The 15,895-nt window shown below is 35.8% G+C and overlaps 1 protein-coding gene across 1 annotated transcript in view; it reads left to right on the top strand.

The window, feature by feature from the left end:
- LOC114079359 (broad substrate specificity ATP-binding cassette transporter ABCG2-like) overlaps positions 1–15,895 on the top strand; it is a 41,048-nt gene that overhangs the window by 8,690 nt on the left and 16,463 nt on the right. The window contains exons 2-6 of the mRNA XM_071614440.1: positions 2,758–2,979; positions 5,936–5,995; positions 6,520–6,634; positions 7,642–7,794; positions 10,635–10,771. Coding sequence (XP_071470541.1) covers positions 2,777–2,979; positions 5,936–5,995; positions 6,520–6,634; positions 7,642–7,794; positions 10,635–10,771 — 668 coding nt within the window. The 5' untranslated portion in view covers positions 2,758–2,776. The remainder of the gene's footprint in view (positions 1–2,757; positions 2,980–5,935; positions 5,996–6,519; positions 6,635–7,641; positions 7,795–10,634; positions 10,772–15,895) is intronic.

A 15,895-nucleotide genomic window follows, 5' to 3' on the forward strand; every position in this document is an offset into this window, starting at 1 on the left:
AGGTCAGGAGGGCTGCACCTTCCCTCTCTTCTTTGAGAGGATCCATTGTCTCCTTTTTTCCTGTCTCTTCTAATAAACTCATGCCTGAGCTACTCTGAGCAACTCCTCTGAAATCTTTCCAGCATGATCACAAAGAACAAGTGACCAAAGACATCTAGAGGAATTTTGGCTCCATAGATGGCCTTGATCTCTAACAATGACTTTCCCTGGGGGCTTCATAAAAAGAGTGAAAAGAGGTGGGATTTGAGTTTGTTGAAGATCTTTCCTATTCCCAGAAAAGATATAGATATTCCTCATTTTTAGTAACCTGTCCCCCTTCCTCATTATTTTTATCCTATATTTGCAACCTCTAGAGTCGAGAAACTGATATATGAGTAAATATTCTCCTTCTCCATTTTTTTGAACCCTGAATAAAACCATCCCTTAAACATTGATTTTCCATGGGATGAGCTTCCATACCTAGGAAGAAAAACACTACAATAATCTACCATCCCTAGAGAAGTTCTACAAATCTAATTCTTAAGGTGATTGCTCTTGATTTCTTGCTTGTGGCTATAGTAGTTGTGGTTAATTGTGAATTAGTCTTTTATTCTATATGAATCTTTGAAAATAGGGTGTGAGGAGATCCAAAGGGCTGAAATAACTAGATATTATGATATTAAGTGAAAATTCAATTTTCAAATGCAATTCAATTTTCAAATGCAAATATGATTTTTAGAAATTATAGTTTTGCAATGAAAAGCTAAAGGAGATTTTTCTGTTAATATTATTCTTTTATTTACTTTAAACAGAGGAGACAGGCTGGAGCAAAGAGAAAGATAGAGCAAAAGTTACTACTCTATGACTGAACTCGAAGACCATTTTAATGCTAAATGGAATCATAATCTAAATACTGGCATACATGCTTAGGAATCTTTGGGACTTTTCTAGGAAAGGCCTAAAGGTGGGAATTCCTGGAAAGGTTATAGGTATTGAAATTGTTCTTGTTTTGTCTTCTTTTTTTCTTTATCTACCATTGCTATTGGAAATTTGGAATACAAAAATATGAAACTCACTTCAGGAATGAAGATGTCATGTTTTGATTAATAATAATGTGAATTATCTTTAGAGATCAGATTTAATTCTTTGGATACATCTCTTTTGTTTTGCTTGAAGAAAAGGATTGCATTTAGCTAATAGGCAGCAGTTCTAAAACAGTAGGATCATTTTCTTTTAGATTTTTCACACACTTTCTAATTTTGCACATTTAGTATTTTCAAACTGAAGTACACAGAATTTTTGTTACCAGTACTGCAGGTTCCAGTGTTCCCCCAAAGTAAAATCAGGCAGGAACACTGTTTTACAGGAAGAAGGCTTTGATTCTTAAGCTCTAATATAGGGAAGGCAGCAGGTGGGAATGGGATTAACAGTCCATTCATTAAGAGAGAGAAATATACAGTTTGTTGTTGTTTTGTGTGTGTGTGTGTGTGTGTGTGTGTGTGTATTTTTATTGCATATATAGGGTAGGCAGAAACTCAGTGATGTCATTTCATATAGAGGTGCAGTCTTAGAGCCCACCTGGGCTCTTTTCATCATAGAAGAAGTAGTCTTCATGGGCTACCTGTCTCATTATCATATTAGGTCTCTGTTCTGTGATATAATTTTAATATGCTAGTAAGGAAAGGGTTATCATGTTTTATTCCAGTGACTAGTTTCCACATGCCTTTATCCTTTATAATTCGGTAAAGCCTTAGCACTGTGTTAGAGGAAAGTACAATATTAATATGTATGCCTGTGCATCACTGATAGTTAGCTTTATAACTTTGCTTTTCTCAGTCTTCTGTTTCCTGATGTTTGCTGACCCCATAGTCTTGAGGACTGAGTGTACTACCTCACTTTTCTACTCATTTCTTTTTTAGCATTTTGTTATTTTTGAAAGAACTAGGGGCAGAGAGAAATTTCTTCATGGATGACATTGGCTTTTCAAAAACAAAGCTAGGTTTGTTGCAGGTAATATTTCAAACCTCTTGCACAAGACCAGTTAACATTAATGTCTTATCTAATTAAATATTTTAAGGGGTCTTTTGCAACTTATTTAGTGAAATGCTTTAAATCTACTTTATGAATGTAATATTCAGTTTTTGCTTTAAAGTATGGAGCTTCTTAACTATTGGCTTGATTTACTTTATAATTTTCATAGTTAATTTAAAACTTTGCTAGAATTTAAATGACCATTAAGGAAATGATTTGTTATTGTGAAAAATTATGATGTTACTTTCTCAGCTGATTGAAAGTGCATAACAACCAGAAATATAAAGTCTAGAATTATAAATTCAGAGAGATTTCTCCTGTGCTTGACTGCTTGACTAAGCTTGTATTCATAATAAAAATGTTATAAACTCAAAAAAAAATGTGGCACATGATGATGGTGTAGGCTATCTCTCAATGTAAGTTGTGTCATACTATGTTTTCAAGTACTACGCCAGGCACGTAAAACGCTCACCTGTCTTTTCCCTCCATTATGAGTTTTGGGTACTCTTTAATTATCAGGAAATTATTTGGCATCTAATTTTGAGTGTTTCATTGAATTGAGGATTCAAAGGTGTTTTTCCTCCCATTATGGATTCAAAGATTGTTCTCATCATAGTGATGTGGGCTGACTATTAGAAAGTAATCTAGTGCAGCACACTTTAAAACAAAATTGATTTAAATATATTAGCAAGGGTTTACAATCACATTTATATGGACTATCAACTTACATTGTTTCCCCCTCTACAGAAAGGCAGAATATGTCAAGATGTCTTCCAGTAATGACCAGGATTATATCCCATTTTTACAAAGAAACAACAGTGACCTCCCTGAGATGACCTCAAGTGACCTGAAGACATTTCCTGAAGGGGCTGTGTTAAGTTTCCATAACATCTGCTATCAGGAAAAAGTGAAGAGTGGCTTTCTATTTTGTGGGAAAACAGTTGAGAAAAAATTACTATCAAATATCAAGTATGTATATGAACTTTTTAAAAGACCACTTTAATGACCTATCTCAGGCTTCAAAGGCTTTGCCTAATACCAAAAAGTTACTGTGAGCATTTGTGCTTCAGTCTTTGTGCTGGTGTATAGACACATGCTTTCATTCCTTTTGACTAAACTAGGACTAAAATGACTCCATTTAATGAATTAAAATTGACTCATGAAAACTAACTCATTAAAATTGACTTGTGAAATGCTGACAAGATTTTTTGTAGAAAGTAATGTGATTGACCACATGCATATTGAATAGCTGTTCAAACATACTGTGGGAATGTATATTTACCTTGTCCTTCACTTTATCCCCGCCCCCCCTTTTTTTTTTATTTGTTGGAGCATGGAGGAGTGTGGATTACAGACTTTACCCAGGGCTTTGTGCTCCCTGGGTCATCATTCTCCCCATGAGCCACACTCCCAATTCCTCTTGCTTATCTTTTTCACCTGGGAGACTACTGACTCAGTATACTAAGGGTCTCCTCTATTCAAGAGTTCACACTGAGTTTATGGCTTAGTGGTGTGCATCTCTACAAAGGAGGAGACCATTGTTTTGTGCTTTGTTAGACTTATAAAAAGTAGTAAGTCTTGAAATTTTTATTTTGTTTTTACTGTTACAAACACAGCAAACGTTGGTTTTCATGCTTATTCACATTTCTGGTTTTTTATTCAAGAGAAGGTCATATTTTTCTGGCTGCAGTGTTTCCAAACTTTCTCCTATCTGCTGGACTCAAATAGTCTCTGGTGTGTGAAGGGTCACTCTCATTATCTTATTTTTGGTTTGTGTTGAATAGCACTATCATTATTGAAAATTATGACAATATGTCAAGAAAAGGTCATGAGAATCTTGGTTTTTCTTTGGATTTTTGCTCTTCTGTTCATTGTTTAAGAAGACAGTAAAACAAAAATTGATCATGAGAATTCATTAATTTTCCCTACTTTCTTAGAATTTTATTTTGCTTAGTTTTTATCCATATCTAGCATTTGAGCTTTCTCTTACCAATTCTAAAATTATTGAAAAAGGGCTGAGTATGTAGCTCAATGGTAGAGTGCTTGCCTTGCATGCATGAGGCACTGGGATCAATTCTCAGCACTAAATATAAATCAGTAAAGAATAAAGGTCCATTGACCACTAAAAAAATATTATGGAAAAAAATTCTCCATTCCAGCAGATGTGTGGATGTCCTATAATTGTGAGGAAAATTCTTCACCCTGTTTGAGAAATTGGTCTGGTTATCTATTTTGAAATAATTTGAGATGTAAAGCTGCATGTGCATAACCCTTTCACCAGATTCCCTAACTGTCCACACTGCACTGTTGCTCCCATCATTGTGTCTCATTTGTGTCCATTGTTACTACTGGTTTTTGTGAATCACATGATTCACCTTTATCCCTAGTTCTTTTAGTACTACTTTCTAGAAAGGTGATTCCTGTCCTGTATAATCACTCAATTGTTTTCTGGAAGCAACTAAGAAATGATGTATCCTCAGAGTGAAGGCAGGAGAGGTCCTGAGGATCACTCTTCACTGTGTTCCCCACATAAGTGACTAACCACCACATCATGTCTCTGCAGTCTTGTCCATCCTGGTACTTTCTAGTCCCATCCCACTCCAGGTGATGTTAAAACTGATCACCTGGTTATGTTGCTGTCCGTCAAACTTCACCATCAGATCACCATTGTCCTCTTTGTACTTGATTAATATGAGTGGTGATACTCTGATATTACTCCAGAATCTTGTTCTTCATTAAACTTGAGTTTCATTCCACTATGGTGACTCCTGTGTGGATCAGCAACCACTATGATTGTTGATAAAGGGTGAGTTCCTATTTTAATTGTCTCATAATTTGCATTCCAATAATAGGAAAAATCTTCATTCATCATTTCTCATTTTGGTTACTGTATAGACTCATGGATTGTATTTTTTTTTTTAATTTCCTTTACTGGGGACTGAACTAAGAGTTACTATACCACTAAGCTACTTCCCCAGTCCTTTTATATTTTGATTTGAGACAGTATCTTGCTAAATTTTCCAGGCTGGCTTCGGACTTACAATCCTCCTGCATCTGCATAAGGAGTCTTTGGATTACAAGAGTGTACCACAGTGTCTAGTATGGATTTGTATTCTATACAATAACACTCAATTGTAATGCTTCATTAGTATTATTTATCTTCATACTCCTATTGCTGCTGATTTAGTCAGTAGGAAATTTTTCAAGACAGGTTAATTTTTTATTTTTTAACTCATCCCGCCACTCTTAATTCTTTGGCATAGCAAGAAGTTCCAAATTTATTGTATACTTGCCTTCCCAGTCCTGGAATCCTCCAGTGTTTATTTTTGGAGAATGGTATTGAGAAAACATGATCTGGGCGATTTGAACACTCATTGCTATTCGGATGTCATTGCTCCTGTGCCTTCTAAATGGACAGACCTAGGGAGTGTATGTATGCAGGTACCTACACACATTGAATATGTCTATTGCATTTGGTAGTATAGCCATTTGGACAATATTAATTCTACCTATCCAAGAATATGGGATGTCTTTCTATTTTCTAAGTTCTTCAGTTTCTTTATTCAACATTGTGTAGTTATCATTATAGAGGTCTTTCCCCTCCTTGGTTAATTTAATTCCCAGTACTTTATTTTATTTTTGAGGTTATTGTAAACAGAATAGATGTACAAAAAGGATCATGGTTTAAAGAATAATTGAAAGGAATTTAGAGGGACCTGATCCATCTTTCTTATAAATATTGACTAATAATAACATCCTTCATAGACTAGACTTCTGTTAACCAATAAGTCTTTTTTCTTTGATTTGGTGCTTGTTTTCTGTCTGCAATTTCTTCAGTCTTCCTTGAGTGTATCATTGCAGAGTCTAAGTAAATGGTACTGCATTTAAAGTAGAACAATAAATCATCATGCTTTTGTGTTTACAGTGGAATCATGAAACCTGGTCTCAATGCTATTCTGGCACACCAAAGTCGAGGGAAATCTTTGTGAGTATAACAGAAAATATGTCTCAACCACTTCTGTGTAGTTGTTGTGTGATTTTTAAAGATGACTTTTTAAAATTTACTAGGGCATAACTAAACAATTGATATGGTGATGTTGGCCATATTAGAAGTGAATGGAGAGGGGAGAAAGGGAATAATGATAAAAGTGGGAAGATGGAGCTGAAGGAATAATTGAAGACAATAATTCTTTTTTTTTTTTTTTTTTTTGGTAAAGAAGCACATTGCCTGAGCTGGATCCACCAAATTCAGACAGCTAGAAGCTCATTTGGGAAGACTGTGCTGGATCAGCCAACATGGCTTTGCTTATATACCTTTGGGTTTTCTTGTAACAACAACAACAGTAACAACAAAAAGATGATGAGAATTTAAACATACACATGCACATATAAATAATTTTAGTTAAACCTCAGATTTCTGGAGTAGTAAATTTTCTAAGTTTAGCAGAATATGAGAGATATGGCCTATAATGGAGGAGAGAAATCTGTAACATATATGTCCTTTTATAGGTTGCTAAATATCTTAGCTGCAAGGAGAGATGCATCTGGATTATCTGGAGATGTTTTGATCAATGGAGCACCTCAATCTGATAATTTCAAATGTAATTTGGGTTATGTGGTTCAGGTAAGAATTCGTAGATTTGCCTTTTTTGTTTCATCTGTATGAGCATACTCTTTACTTACAGGTTATTATGCTTCTAGTTGTTTATGTGACATGCTCACATAACCAATATTCATTCCACCAGCTTTCATAATCTTCCATCTCAAGAGTTAAATGGAAAAGCAAGGAGGACTTGGAAAATGACCCTGGACAATGTTATAAATTCTGGCTTGTGTATAATTTACAAGTGTCCACAGTTGTCCTTTTTACCCTTCTAGCATTTTTCCTTTCCCTAGAAGATGTGTTTACAAATCCTTGTACAAAGCAACCTGGCTGTATCTGGTTCTAGTGGGCATGATTACCTGGGCTCAAACCTGGCGTGCAGATTGAGGATGAAAATGACTTCCTTGGACTCTGCAGCTATCTTTATGTGGGTCACTGCAATTGGTATAGTTGAAAGTTTACTATTAGCTTGAACTTTACCTTGGTTATGTTATTTTTATAGATCATGGATTAAGTTGCATATACTGAAATATGACTGAGGAGATTAAAATGAGACAGAAGAAAACACATGTACAGGGAAAATTACACTCAACTTAGAAAATTAGTGAAAAAAAGCCCCAGAGAGAATTCAGTCCAGTCTGGAACAGATTTATTATTAAGCATCTAAAATCATTACAGAGTAAAGAAATAAGTATGAAATAGGGAAAACTGAATGGAAATCTAATGATATTAAATATTATCACTAACAAATTTTACATATGATAATCATATTGTGGTTATGTTTTATATACATATAGAACTATGTACTATGATGTCTGGAATTTTCTTCAAATTATAGATGAGACAACACTGATCATGAGTTTATAATTAATGAAATTGAATTTTGAAGATGTGGAGTTTATCATATTATTCTGTCTATTTTTGAATATATTTGGCAATTTCCTAATGGAAAGTAAAAATAAAACATTTTTTTGGTAAAGGGAAAATGTTGATTTCTGATTTCAAAAATGAAAAAAAATTTGCATTAGGATGATATCGTGATGGGCACCCTGACAGTGAGAGAAAACTTACACTTCTCAGCGGCTCTTCGGCTTCCAATGGCTATGACAAATCATGAAAAAAATGAAAGGATCAAAAAAGTCATTGAAGATTTAGACCTGGATAAAGTAGCAGATTCCAAGGTAGTGTGAAAAAACCTGATAGTATCATAACCATGAAAGATGACCTCCTGTGTAGATGCTGTGACCTAAATGTGTGTTCCCCAAAATGTGTGGGGTCAAAAGTGGCTGCTTTCTGTAATGATGAGAACAATGACTACTTACATACTATGAAGGTGGAAATTAAGTGGAAAAATACTCTTAATAATGGCTGTATCCTAGGAATGGAGTGTGGTTTGGTGTGGGGAGTGTTCCTCACAGGACCCTTTCCACCCTCATTGTTAAGTCATGGCTCATTTGATGTCTTTGAACTAACCCTTCTTCTTCCTGTTTCTCTTCCTGCTATTAACTGCTGTTTTCTTTCTCTTCCTCCTGGGGCCTTTGTTCCATGACTTTTTTGAGGTGAATTTCTGGAATCAATAAATGACAAGAATCCACGGATTATTGCTTTGTATGTTTAATTTTTCTTTCAAAATTGTATTTTGTCAAATTATAATTTACTTTTAATTCATATAGTCACCAAGAATTTTTGGAGCCTTTCTTTGTCAGTTTTCTTATCCCCATCTCACTCTCTCCTTTCTTTCCTTTCCTTTGCCAGTCCTATTTTCAGATCTATATTCCAGGCTTCTTTAGGTTTGAGAGGTACAGTTGTGAACAAGTGTGACAATGAGTGAAGTGTGACAAACAGTTAATGCCTACTTAGGCATCAGAGAGAAAAATTGAGTGGAATGCATCAACTTAACACTATAGAACAGTTGAACAGTCTGTAGGCAGGGATTGCTGATCAGACATTTGAAGCTGTGTGTAATAATGAGCTACTTAGACTGTAAATGGTTCACCTCCTTAAGAACTCCCCGACTTAGAAGCAATGAAAGTTGGGGTTCTACTGGCTTATGCTTCCTGTATTATTGTGGATATTCTTGCATGTGAAATATATTTGTTATGGAAGAATAACCCTAGGATTCCACTATTTACCATTTATTTTTTGTGTACTTAGTGATTGAGTTGTCTTTGCTTTTCATCTGTTTATTGACTTGACTTTTGAGTTTCTTCTGTGGGATTCTACTCTATTCTTTTTTTTTTTTTAATTTTTTATTGTTGGCTGTTCAAAACATTACATAGTTCTTGATATATCATATTTCACAATTTGATTCAAGTGGGTTATGAGCTCCCATTTTTACCCCATATACAGATTGCAGAATCACATCAGTTACACATTCTACTCTATTCTTTAACATTAAGCACTCGCAGCCTTAAATTTCTTGCTTATGTTTGCTGGAAAAATATGCAGAGGTAGTCACTGACTGCCTATATTCAAATAATCTAATTGAATTCCATGGTTCATTTTTTTTTTTTTTTTACTTTTGGCATTTGCAGGTAAATGAATAGAGTTAGAGAAGATAATGCTAAGTGAAATTATACAATCCCCTCAAAACAAAAGCCAAATGTTTTGTCTGATATAAGGAGGCTGATTCATAATGGGGTAGGGAGGGGAAGCATGGGAGGAATAGACACAAACTCCAGATAGGGCAGAGGGGTGGGAGGGGAAGGAAGGGGGAATGGGGTTAGAAATGATGGTGGAATGTGATAGACATTATTATCCAAAGTACATGTATAAAGACACAAATTGGTGTGAATATACTTTGTATACAACCAGAGATATGAAAAATTGTGCTCTATATGTTTAAGAAGGATTGTAATGCATTCTGCTGTATATATAAATTTTAAAAAGTTAATTAAAAACAGAAAAGATATTCTCCTTACTATAATGTGATTGTTGAATCATTAATAGAAGAGTAAATTCCTAATTCTATTCCCTTAGACTTCTCAGTTGTTAATATCTTCTTCCTTAGTTACTATAGCTATTTCTTACTGAAGTATTTTATAGAAATTATATATATATATATATATATATATATATAATATTTTACCTCTTGTTATGCATCTCCAACAAACCAGAACATTGCCTTCCTTGTTTTAATACCATTATCAACTAACACAATGAGTAATGTATTTACATCATCATCTATATGGAGTTCATGTTAATTTGTACACATTTTCCAAATTGTGTCCAAATGTCTTTTATAGTTCAATTGTCAATAGCACCCTTGTTTGAATCTTGTTAAGAGACTCTGGGAACTCTGAATTTCATAATTGCTTCTAACTTTCTGCCTACCTAAAACCTTCCTTCTCTACTCACACACAGAATGACATTGACTCATTCAAATGAGTAAGCCCGTTGCCCTGTTGAATAACCTGTCTTCTTTTAAGTCTGAAAAGGTAAAGTAGAAATTCTGCATTCAGTTAGGGCATTGACAATGTCAGTATGGAAAACCTTGTAGAAACTGAAAAGGTGTAGATAGTGAACATTTCCTGGCTCTAAATGTACCTATTTTTGGTAGATAGTGAACATTTCCTGGCTCTAAATGTACCTATTTTTGGTAAGTCCACTTGGGGACTTTTGGTGAAAACAGTGTGGGAAGTTGTTAGAAGTCTAATAAATCACCATAAAGTTTTCCCCTTTTCCTCTCCTATCTTTCTCTCCCATTTTAGGCTATAATTTCACTATGTCAGGGCAATGACTCTTCATGTTCTAATAGACTATCTTAAACCTAAATATACTTAAAAAAATACAGGACTGTTCAAAGCATGGGCTTCACATCCAGTCTCAGCACTTACTTAGCAGCTCTGCTCTGACCCTCAGTTTATTCACTTTTAAGAGAAACTTCTTTCTTCTCCCCCGTGTTCATTTATTTGTTGCTCACAATAATTAGGACAATGAGATAAAGTATTTCTGTCAGGACTGTTCAACAATCATACTGACTGTGCCATTCTTGCTGATAATATAATAATCTGTGCTTTAGGTTTTATCTAGGGGAGAAAGAAAAAGGACCAGGATAGCAATGGAGCTGATCACAGATCCTCCCATCTTGTTCTTGGATAAACCAACAACTGGTTTAGATTTGATCACTACAAATGCTGTTCTTTTGCTCCTGAAAAGGTAAAGCTCTTTCATTTATTCAATATATGATTACTTGTGTTTACCATATATTCTTGGTTCAGGGAAATCAGAATACATCAGCAGGCTTTCTTACTTCTTTGTTAGAGGGAAATTATAAACAAACAAAGAAATGTTATCGAGATTGATGAAATAAGAGTGTAGGGAAGGAAAGTGGTAATGGGGTTGGGAAGCTGTTTTAAATAGTAGGAGGGTCAGGGAAGACCACAAGCATGTGACAGGTGAGCTGGAGTGAGACCTCATGTATCTGCAGAAGAGTTCTGGGTGGAAGGAGCAGCCAGTGGCCCTGAGCAAGAGCATTCCTGGTGTGTGTGGAACATCAGAGAGACCACAGAGACAGAACCTAGTAGATAAGGGGAAAGGAAACTGGGTGATTTTGGTGTAAAAACAAAATACCACAGACTGGAGGCAAACAACAGAAATTAATTTCCTTCTAGTTCTGGAGGCTGAAAGTTGATATCAAGATGTTCCACAAGGTTGTTTTTCCAAGGCCTCTCTTATTGGCTTGTAGATGACCATCTTCTCCCTCTGTGCCAGTTTCTAATCTCCTCTTAACTGGACACCAGTGAGTGAGGACCTTCAAGGTTCTCATGCAATCATAATGACCAATTTGAAGACACTTATCTCCAAAAGTAGCCACATTCTGAGATACTGGGGGTTAGGTCTTTAACATGTGAGTTTTGGGGAAGCCAGAATTCAGCCATTCACAGTTATAAATGATGTGAGATGAAGTTGGGCTGGCCTAGCTCTCCTAGGCCAGTGTTAAATATATGGCTTTCTATTCTTTTTGCTAGGGACATGGGGTCATTTTTTTTTGTCTTATTAAAGATACAATAAGCTTTCATTTGCCATTCTAGAATTGGGAACAATGAATGTTCAATGAACTGAGCAAAGGGGGTTGGCTTTATAGGAAGAAAAGGGCAGAAGAAAGAAGAGAACATATAGCATAGAGGTTATTAGAAAGTTACTTTCCTTAAGGGGTTAAACAGAGGGGACTTCCTTGTAATGCAACTCAGGTAATACAGAGCTCTTATGATTGGTTACTGAGAATCTGATTTTGGAAAACAGACCCATTTAAATCTAGTTTGATTACCTTGTACTTAACACAAAAGACTCATGGAAGCATTTTGAGCATAGGAGCAGGGCAATGGCTATAGGGAAGGCTGTGAGGTTAGGATAGGATGAGTGAAGGACTCTAAGAAGGAACTGTTGAGGCAGGATGGGGTCTGGACTAAGGTGCTCATGCTGCAGTGGTGGGGAGCACAGGTTCTGAATCTGTTTGAGGCTAGAAAAAACAATCAGTTTGGGAAGTGGACCTGGGCTTTGAGAATTGAGAGATGATGCCTGAGATTTGGGGCCTGATTAAGAGGAAGAATGAAGCAAAAGAAATGACAATAGCTTTTATTAAGAAGTGAGAACTGGGGCTGGGGATGTGGCTCAAGCGGTAGCGCACTCGCCTGGCATGCGTGCGGCCGGGGTTCCATCCTCAGCACCACATACAAACAAAGATGTTGTGTACACCGAAAATTAAAAAAAATAAATATTAAAATTCTCTCTCTCTCTCTCTCTCTCTCTCTCTCTCTCTCTCTCTCTCTCTCTCTCTCTCTTAAAAAAAGAAGAGAGAACTGTGGAGCTGGGCATGGTGGCATATGTCTGTAATCCCAGCAGCTTGGATGCTGAGGCAGGAGGGTCATGTGTTCAAAGCCAATCTCAGCAACTTAGTGAGGCTCTAAGCAACTCAGTGAGACCTGTCTCTAAATATAATATAAAAAAGGACTAGGGATGTGGCTTAGTGGTTAAGTGCCCTTGAGTTCAATTCCCAATAACAAAAATAAAAAAATGCAAGACTGTGAAAGGAAAGTTTATAGGAAACATTTCAAAAGTTAACTTTTAAATTCATTTGAAAGTATAAAAAATAATTTCAAAATTATAAGATGGCTCCAAGAATATTACAAATAAAATCCACTCTTCTCTCCTAGTCTCTCCAACTGTTACATTTTACTGCATTTTATTGCCCTCCATGTCTCTGATCACCATTACATAGATTTTTTACTTTACATCATCCTTTATCACTACTGAATACTCCTTAGTTTAAACTCCAAGATATAAAGACACTATACCATATCAACCTCCCAGTGAGGAACTTAACAATGACAGCTTCACAATTATTGAGTCCTTCAACTCCAGTCAGATGTCACAAGCTCACCCTGCTTTCTTTCTCTCTCAGGATTCTGAAGAAACACGTATTTCCTGGATGTTTCATTTTTTTATCCTCTAATCTGGAAAAGATGCTCAGTCTTTCTCTGGCTCTCATGTGGTTGAGTTAGGACATTTCATGAGTGACCTTCAGATGGTCTATTACAGTTGCTTAGGCTGACTCAGGCATGAAACCATGCTGAGTTCCCAGTATAACACACCTGAGCTTCACCCACCACAGCTGGTGTACACCTCCATCATCTGATCACATTGGTGTCTGCTGGACTTCTCTTCTGATAAATTACTGTTTTCCCCACACTGGAATAGATTAGTATATTATTGGGAAATAAAATAGACTATTTAATGCCAAATTCTATTCCTCATCAAATGTCCCCCACCAATTTTAGATGTACCCAAATCTCCTGCTCTTGTGGTAGCTGCCTAACATGTAATTGTTGACAGCATATCTAAGAAAGAGGTGTTTCTTCTTCCCTATTCATTTCCCATATGATTCAGTGAGTTGGATCTCTATTACTCCCTGTTTCAGTGATCAAGTTGATCCTGATTGGGCCTCATTCAATGTGGCTTTTGTGTTCCTTTGACTTCTCCCTAATCATTTGTCCAGCATTTCTTTCCTTTGTGGTCATTATGATGTTCCATGCTCACGTTGTACTATATCAGCCATTTGTAGAAGGTGCCCTTGGTTAGAAACCAAGATATGGTTGTTTAGTGCACTTACTACTATTGGAGTGGCTTAGCTTCTAGTGGCATTGCCTTTAGAAGACAAATCTAGGAAATATACATGTGTAAGTGTGTGTGTGTACACACATATAAAGTAGAAATCTGATTCTATATTTTATTTGTTCAGATAATAATTATAAATATACTTACATATGCATTTATGAGTCTCTGTGTGATTTGCACATTGTATGTACCCAATCTACCACTGAGCAACATTACCAACACCTACATGTGAATTTCTGATAGTCACAAATAAACATACATCTGCAAATGTTGATATTTCTTTTAGCATTTAATGTTATCATTAAAATCCCATGAATTCATAATAATATTCCTAATTCCAATCTAACAATTCAGTGTATTTTAAAATATTTTTTTAGTTGTAGATGGACAGCTATACTTTATTTTATTTGTTTATTTTTATGTGGTGCTAAGGATCAAACCCAGAGCCTCACTCATGCTGGGCAAGTGCTCTGCCACAGAGCTACAGCCCTAGCCCCCTTCAGTGTTATTTTAAATTTTGTCCTTTCAATCTTTGCAAGTCACTTTAGACAGTGAGAGATATGGCCCATTATCTCAATATATTTGCTTATTTTCTCAGTTAAGTAATTTAATTGTTTAATGCAATCAGTCTCCCAGTTGCTTTGGTCTACCACCTCTGGAACCCCTCTGCCTCATATATTAAGCTGGCAGACACATCACCTTCATGGCTCACCCTCTCTATCACTATGTCACTTCCTCTGGTGCCCATGCCACCATAAGAAAGGTTCTGTGCTAGCAGAGAAGAAACAGGAAGATGCAAAGATGGATAATTAAACATCTTAATTTTGAAATGTAAAGTGCACATACAAGTGTAGATGCCAAGTTATGGGTCTAGCCTTCTGGTACCATTTCAGAATATACCCAAGATATTTTTATTATTTAGAAATATGTTAATGATGTTTATTAGCAAATGATGGATTGATACAAAATATATAACTGCTTTCTTTATGCTTTGCACTATGTAGCACACAAGCATGCTGCCTACTGCAGGGAGCTCTAATTGGTCATTCTAAATGACTTATGTGTATTCTTATCATCAATGGTCTAGTTATAATGCATATTCTATTTCTTTAGTCTGAGATAGAGCCTAAGATTCTCCACAGGAGAATCAAACAGGGGATTCTGATAACGTTGCCACTGGTCCTCAGACAACATTTTGGGAAGCAGGGCTGTCATGCAATTATGCTTCCTGCTTCTAGTCCAGGTCCCTATTACCTGCTGGCTACAGTTGTGTTTTTTGAGTGAAGACTTAATCATCCCTTTTTTGGGGGAATCTCTTTAGTTATTTTCTTCATCCAACATCTAATATCTCATTATCAAAAACATACACACACATAAGTCCTGCTTTGTAAAAAGAGCTTCTTTTAGTTTCCAAAAAAAGCATTTTTAAAAAATTTCATGCTTTGTTTATTTTGTTCTTCAAGAATGAGCTGTCTTCTATTCTTAGATCACTCCTACTGAGACTTTTGATGTTCTACTAGTATTATCTTCATAATGGGTTGTAAGTCTCCTATTTTGCTTAAATGGAACCCTCATCTAATTCTATTTCCCATTGTACTGAAATTATTGGCCTACTGGCCTGATTATCTTTGAGGCAAAGCATCTTTCCACACACAGTTAGCATATACTAGGTGCTTCTCAAGTATGCATATTCAAGCTGTCTTCTCATAATTTTTTTTTTTTTTAGTACTAAAGTTTGAACCTTGGGGTGCTCTACCACTGAACTATATCTCCAGTTCTTTTAATTTTTGTTTTCTTTTTTTAAAAAGACAGGGTCTCACTCAATTTCCCAGGTTTGCCTCAAATTTGCAATCCTCCTTCCTTACCCTCCTGAATACCTATGATTAAAAGCATGTACCTCCATGCCCGGTCCCTAAAGTATTTCAAATATAGTTTTTCAACAGTGATTTTGTCATTGTGTCTTCTACCCATAAGCTATAACTCCTTTGTAAAGGAAGTTTAGCACTGCTTATACTGTAGAATAAACCAGAAATCAAATTCAAAGTTTTTTCCCTAGTATTCAATGACCCTTTGATCATCTGCTTGAACGTTAAGCCTGAAATGTAAAAAGAAGAAAATAATTATATCGGAACTGCCTTATAACAATATTGTGAACATGAAAACATG

The sequence above is a fragment of the Marmota flaviventris genome, chromosome 7 (assembly GCF_047511675.1).
Source record: "Marmota flaviventris isolate mMarFla1 chromosome 7, mMarFla1.hap1, whole genome shotgun sequence".
Classification (NCBI taxonomy): domain Eukaryota; kingdom Metazoa; phylum Chordata; class Mammalia; order Rodentia; family Sciuridae; genus Marmota; species Marmota flaviventris.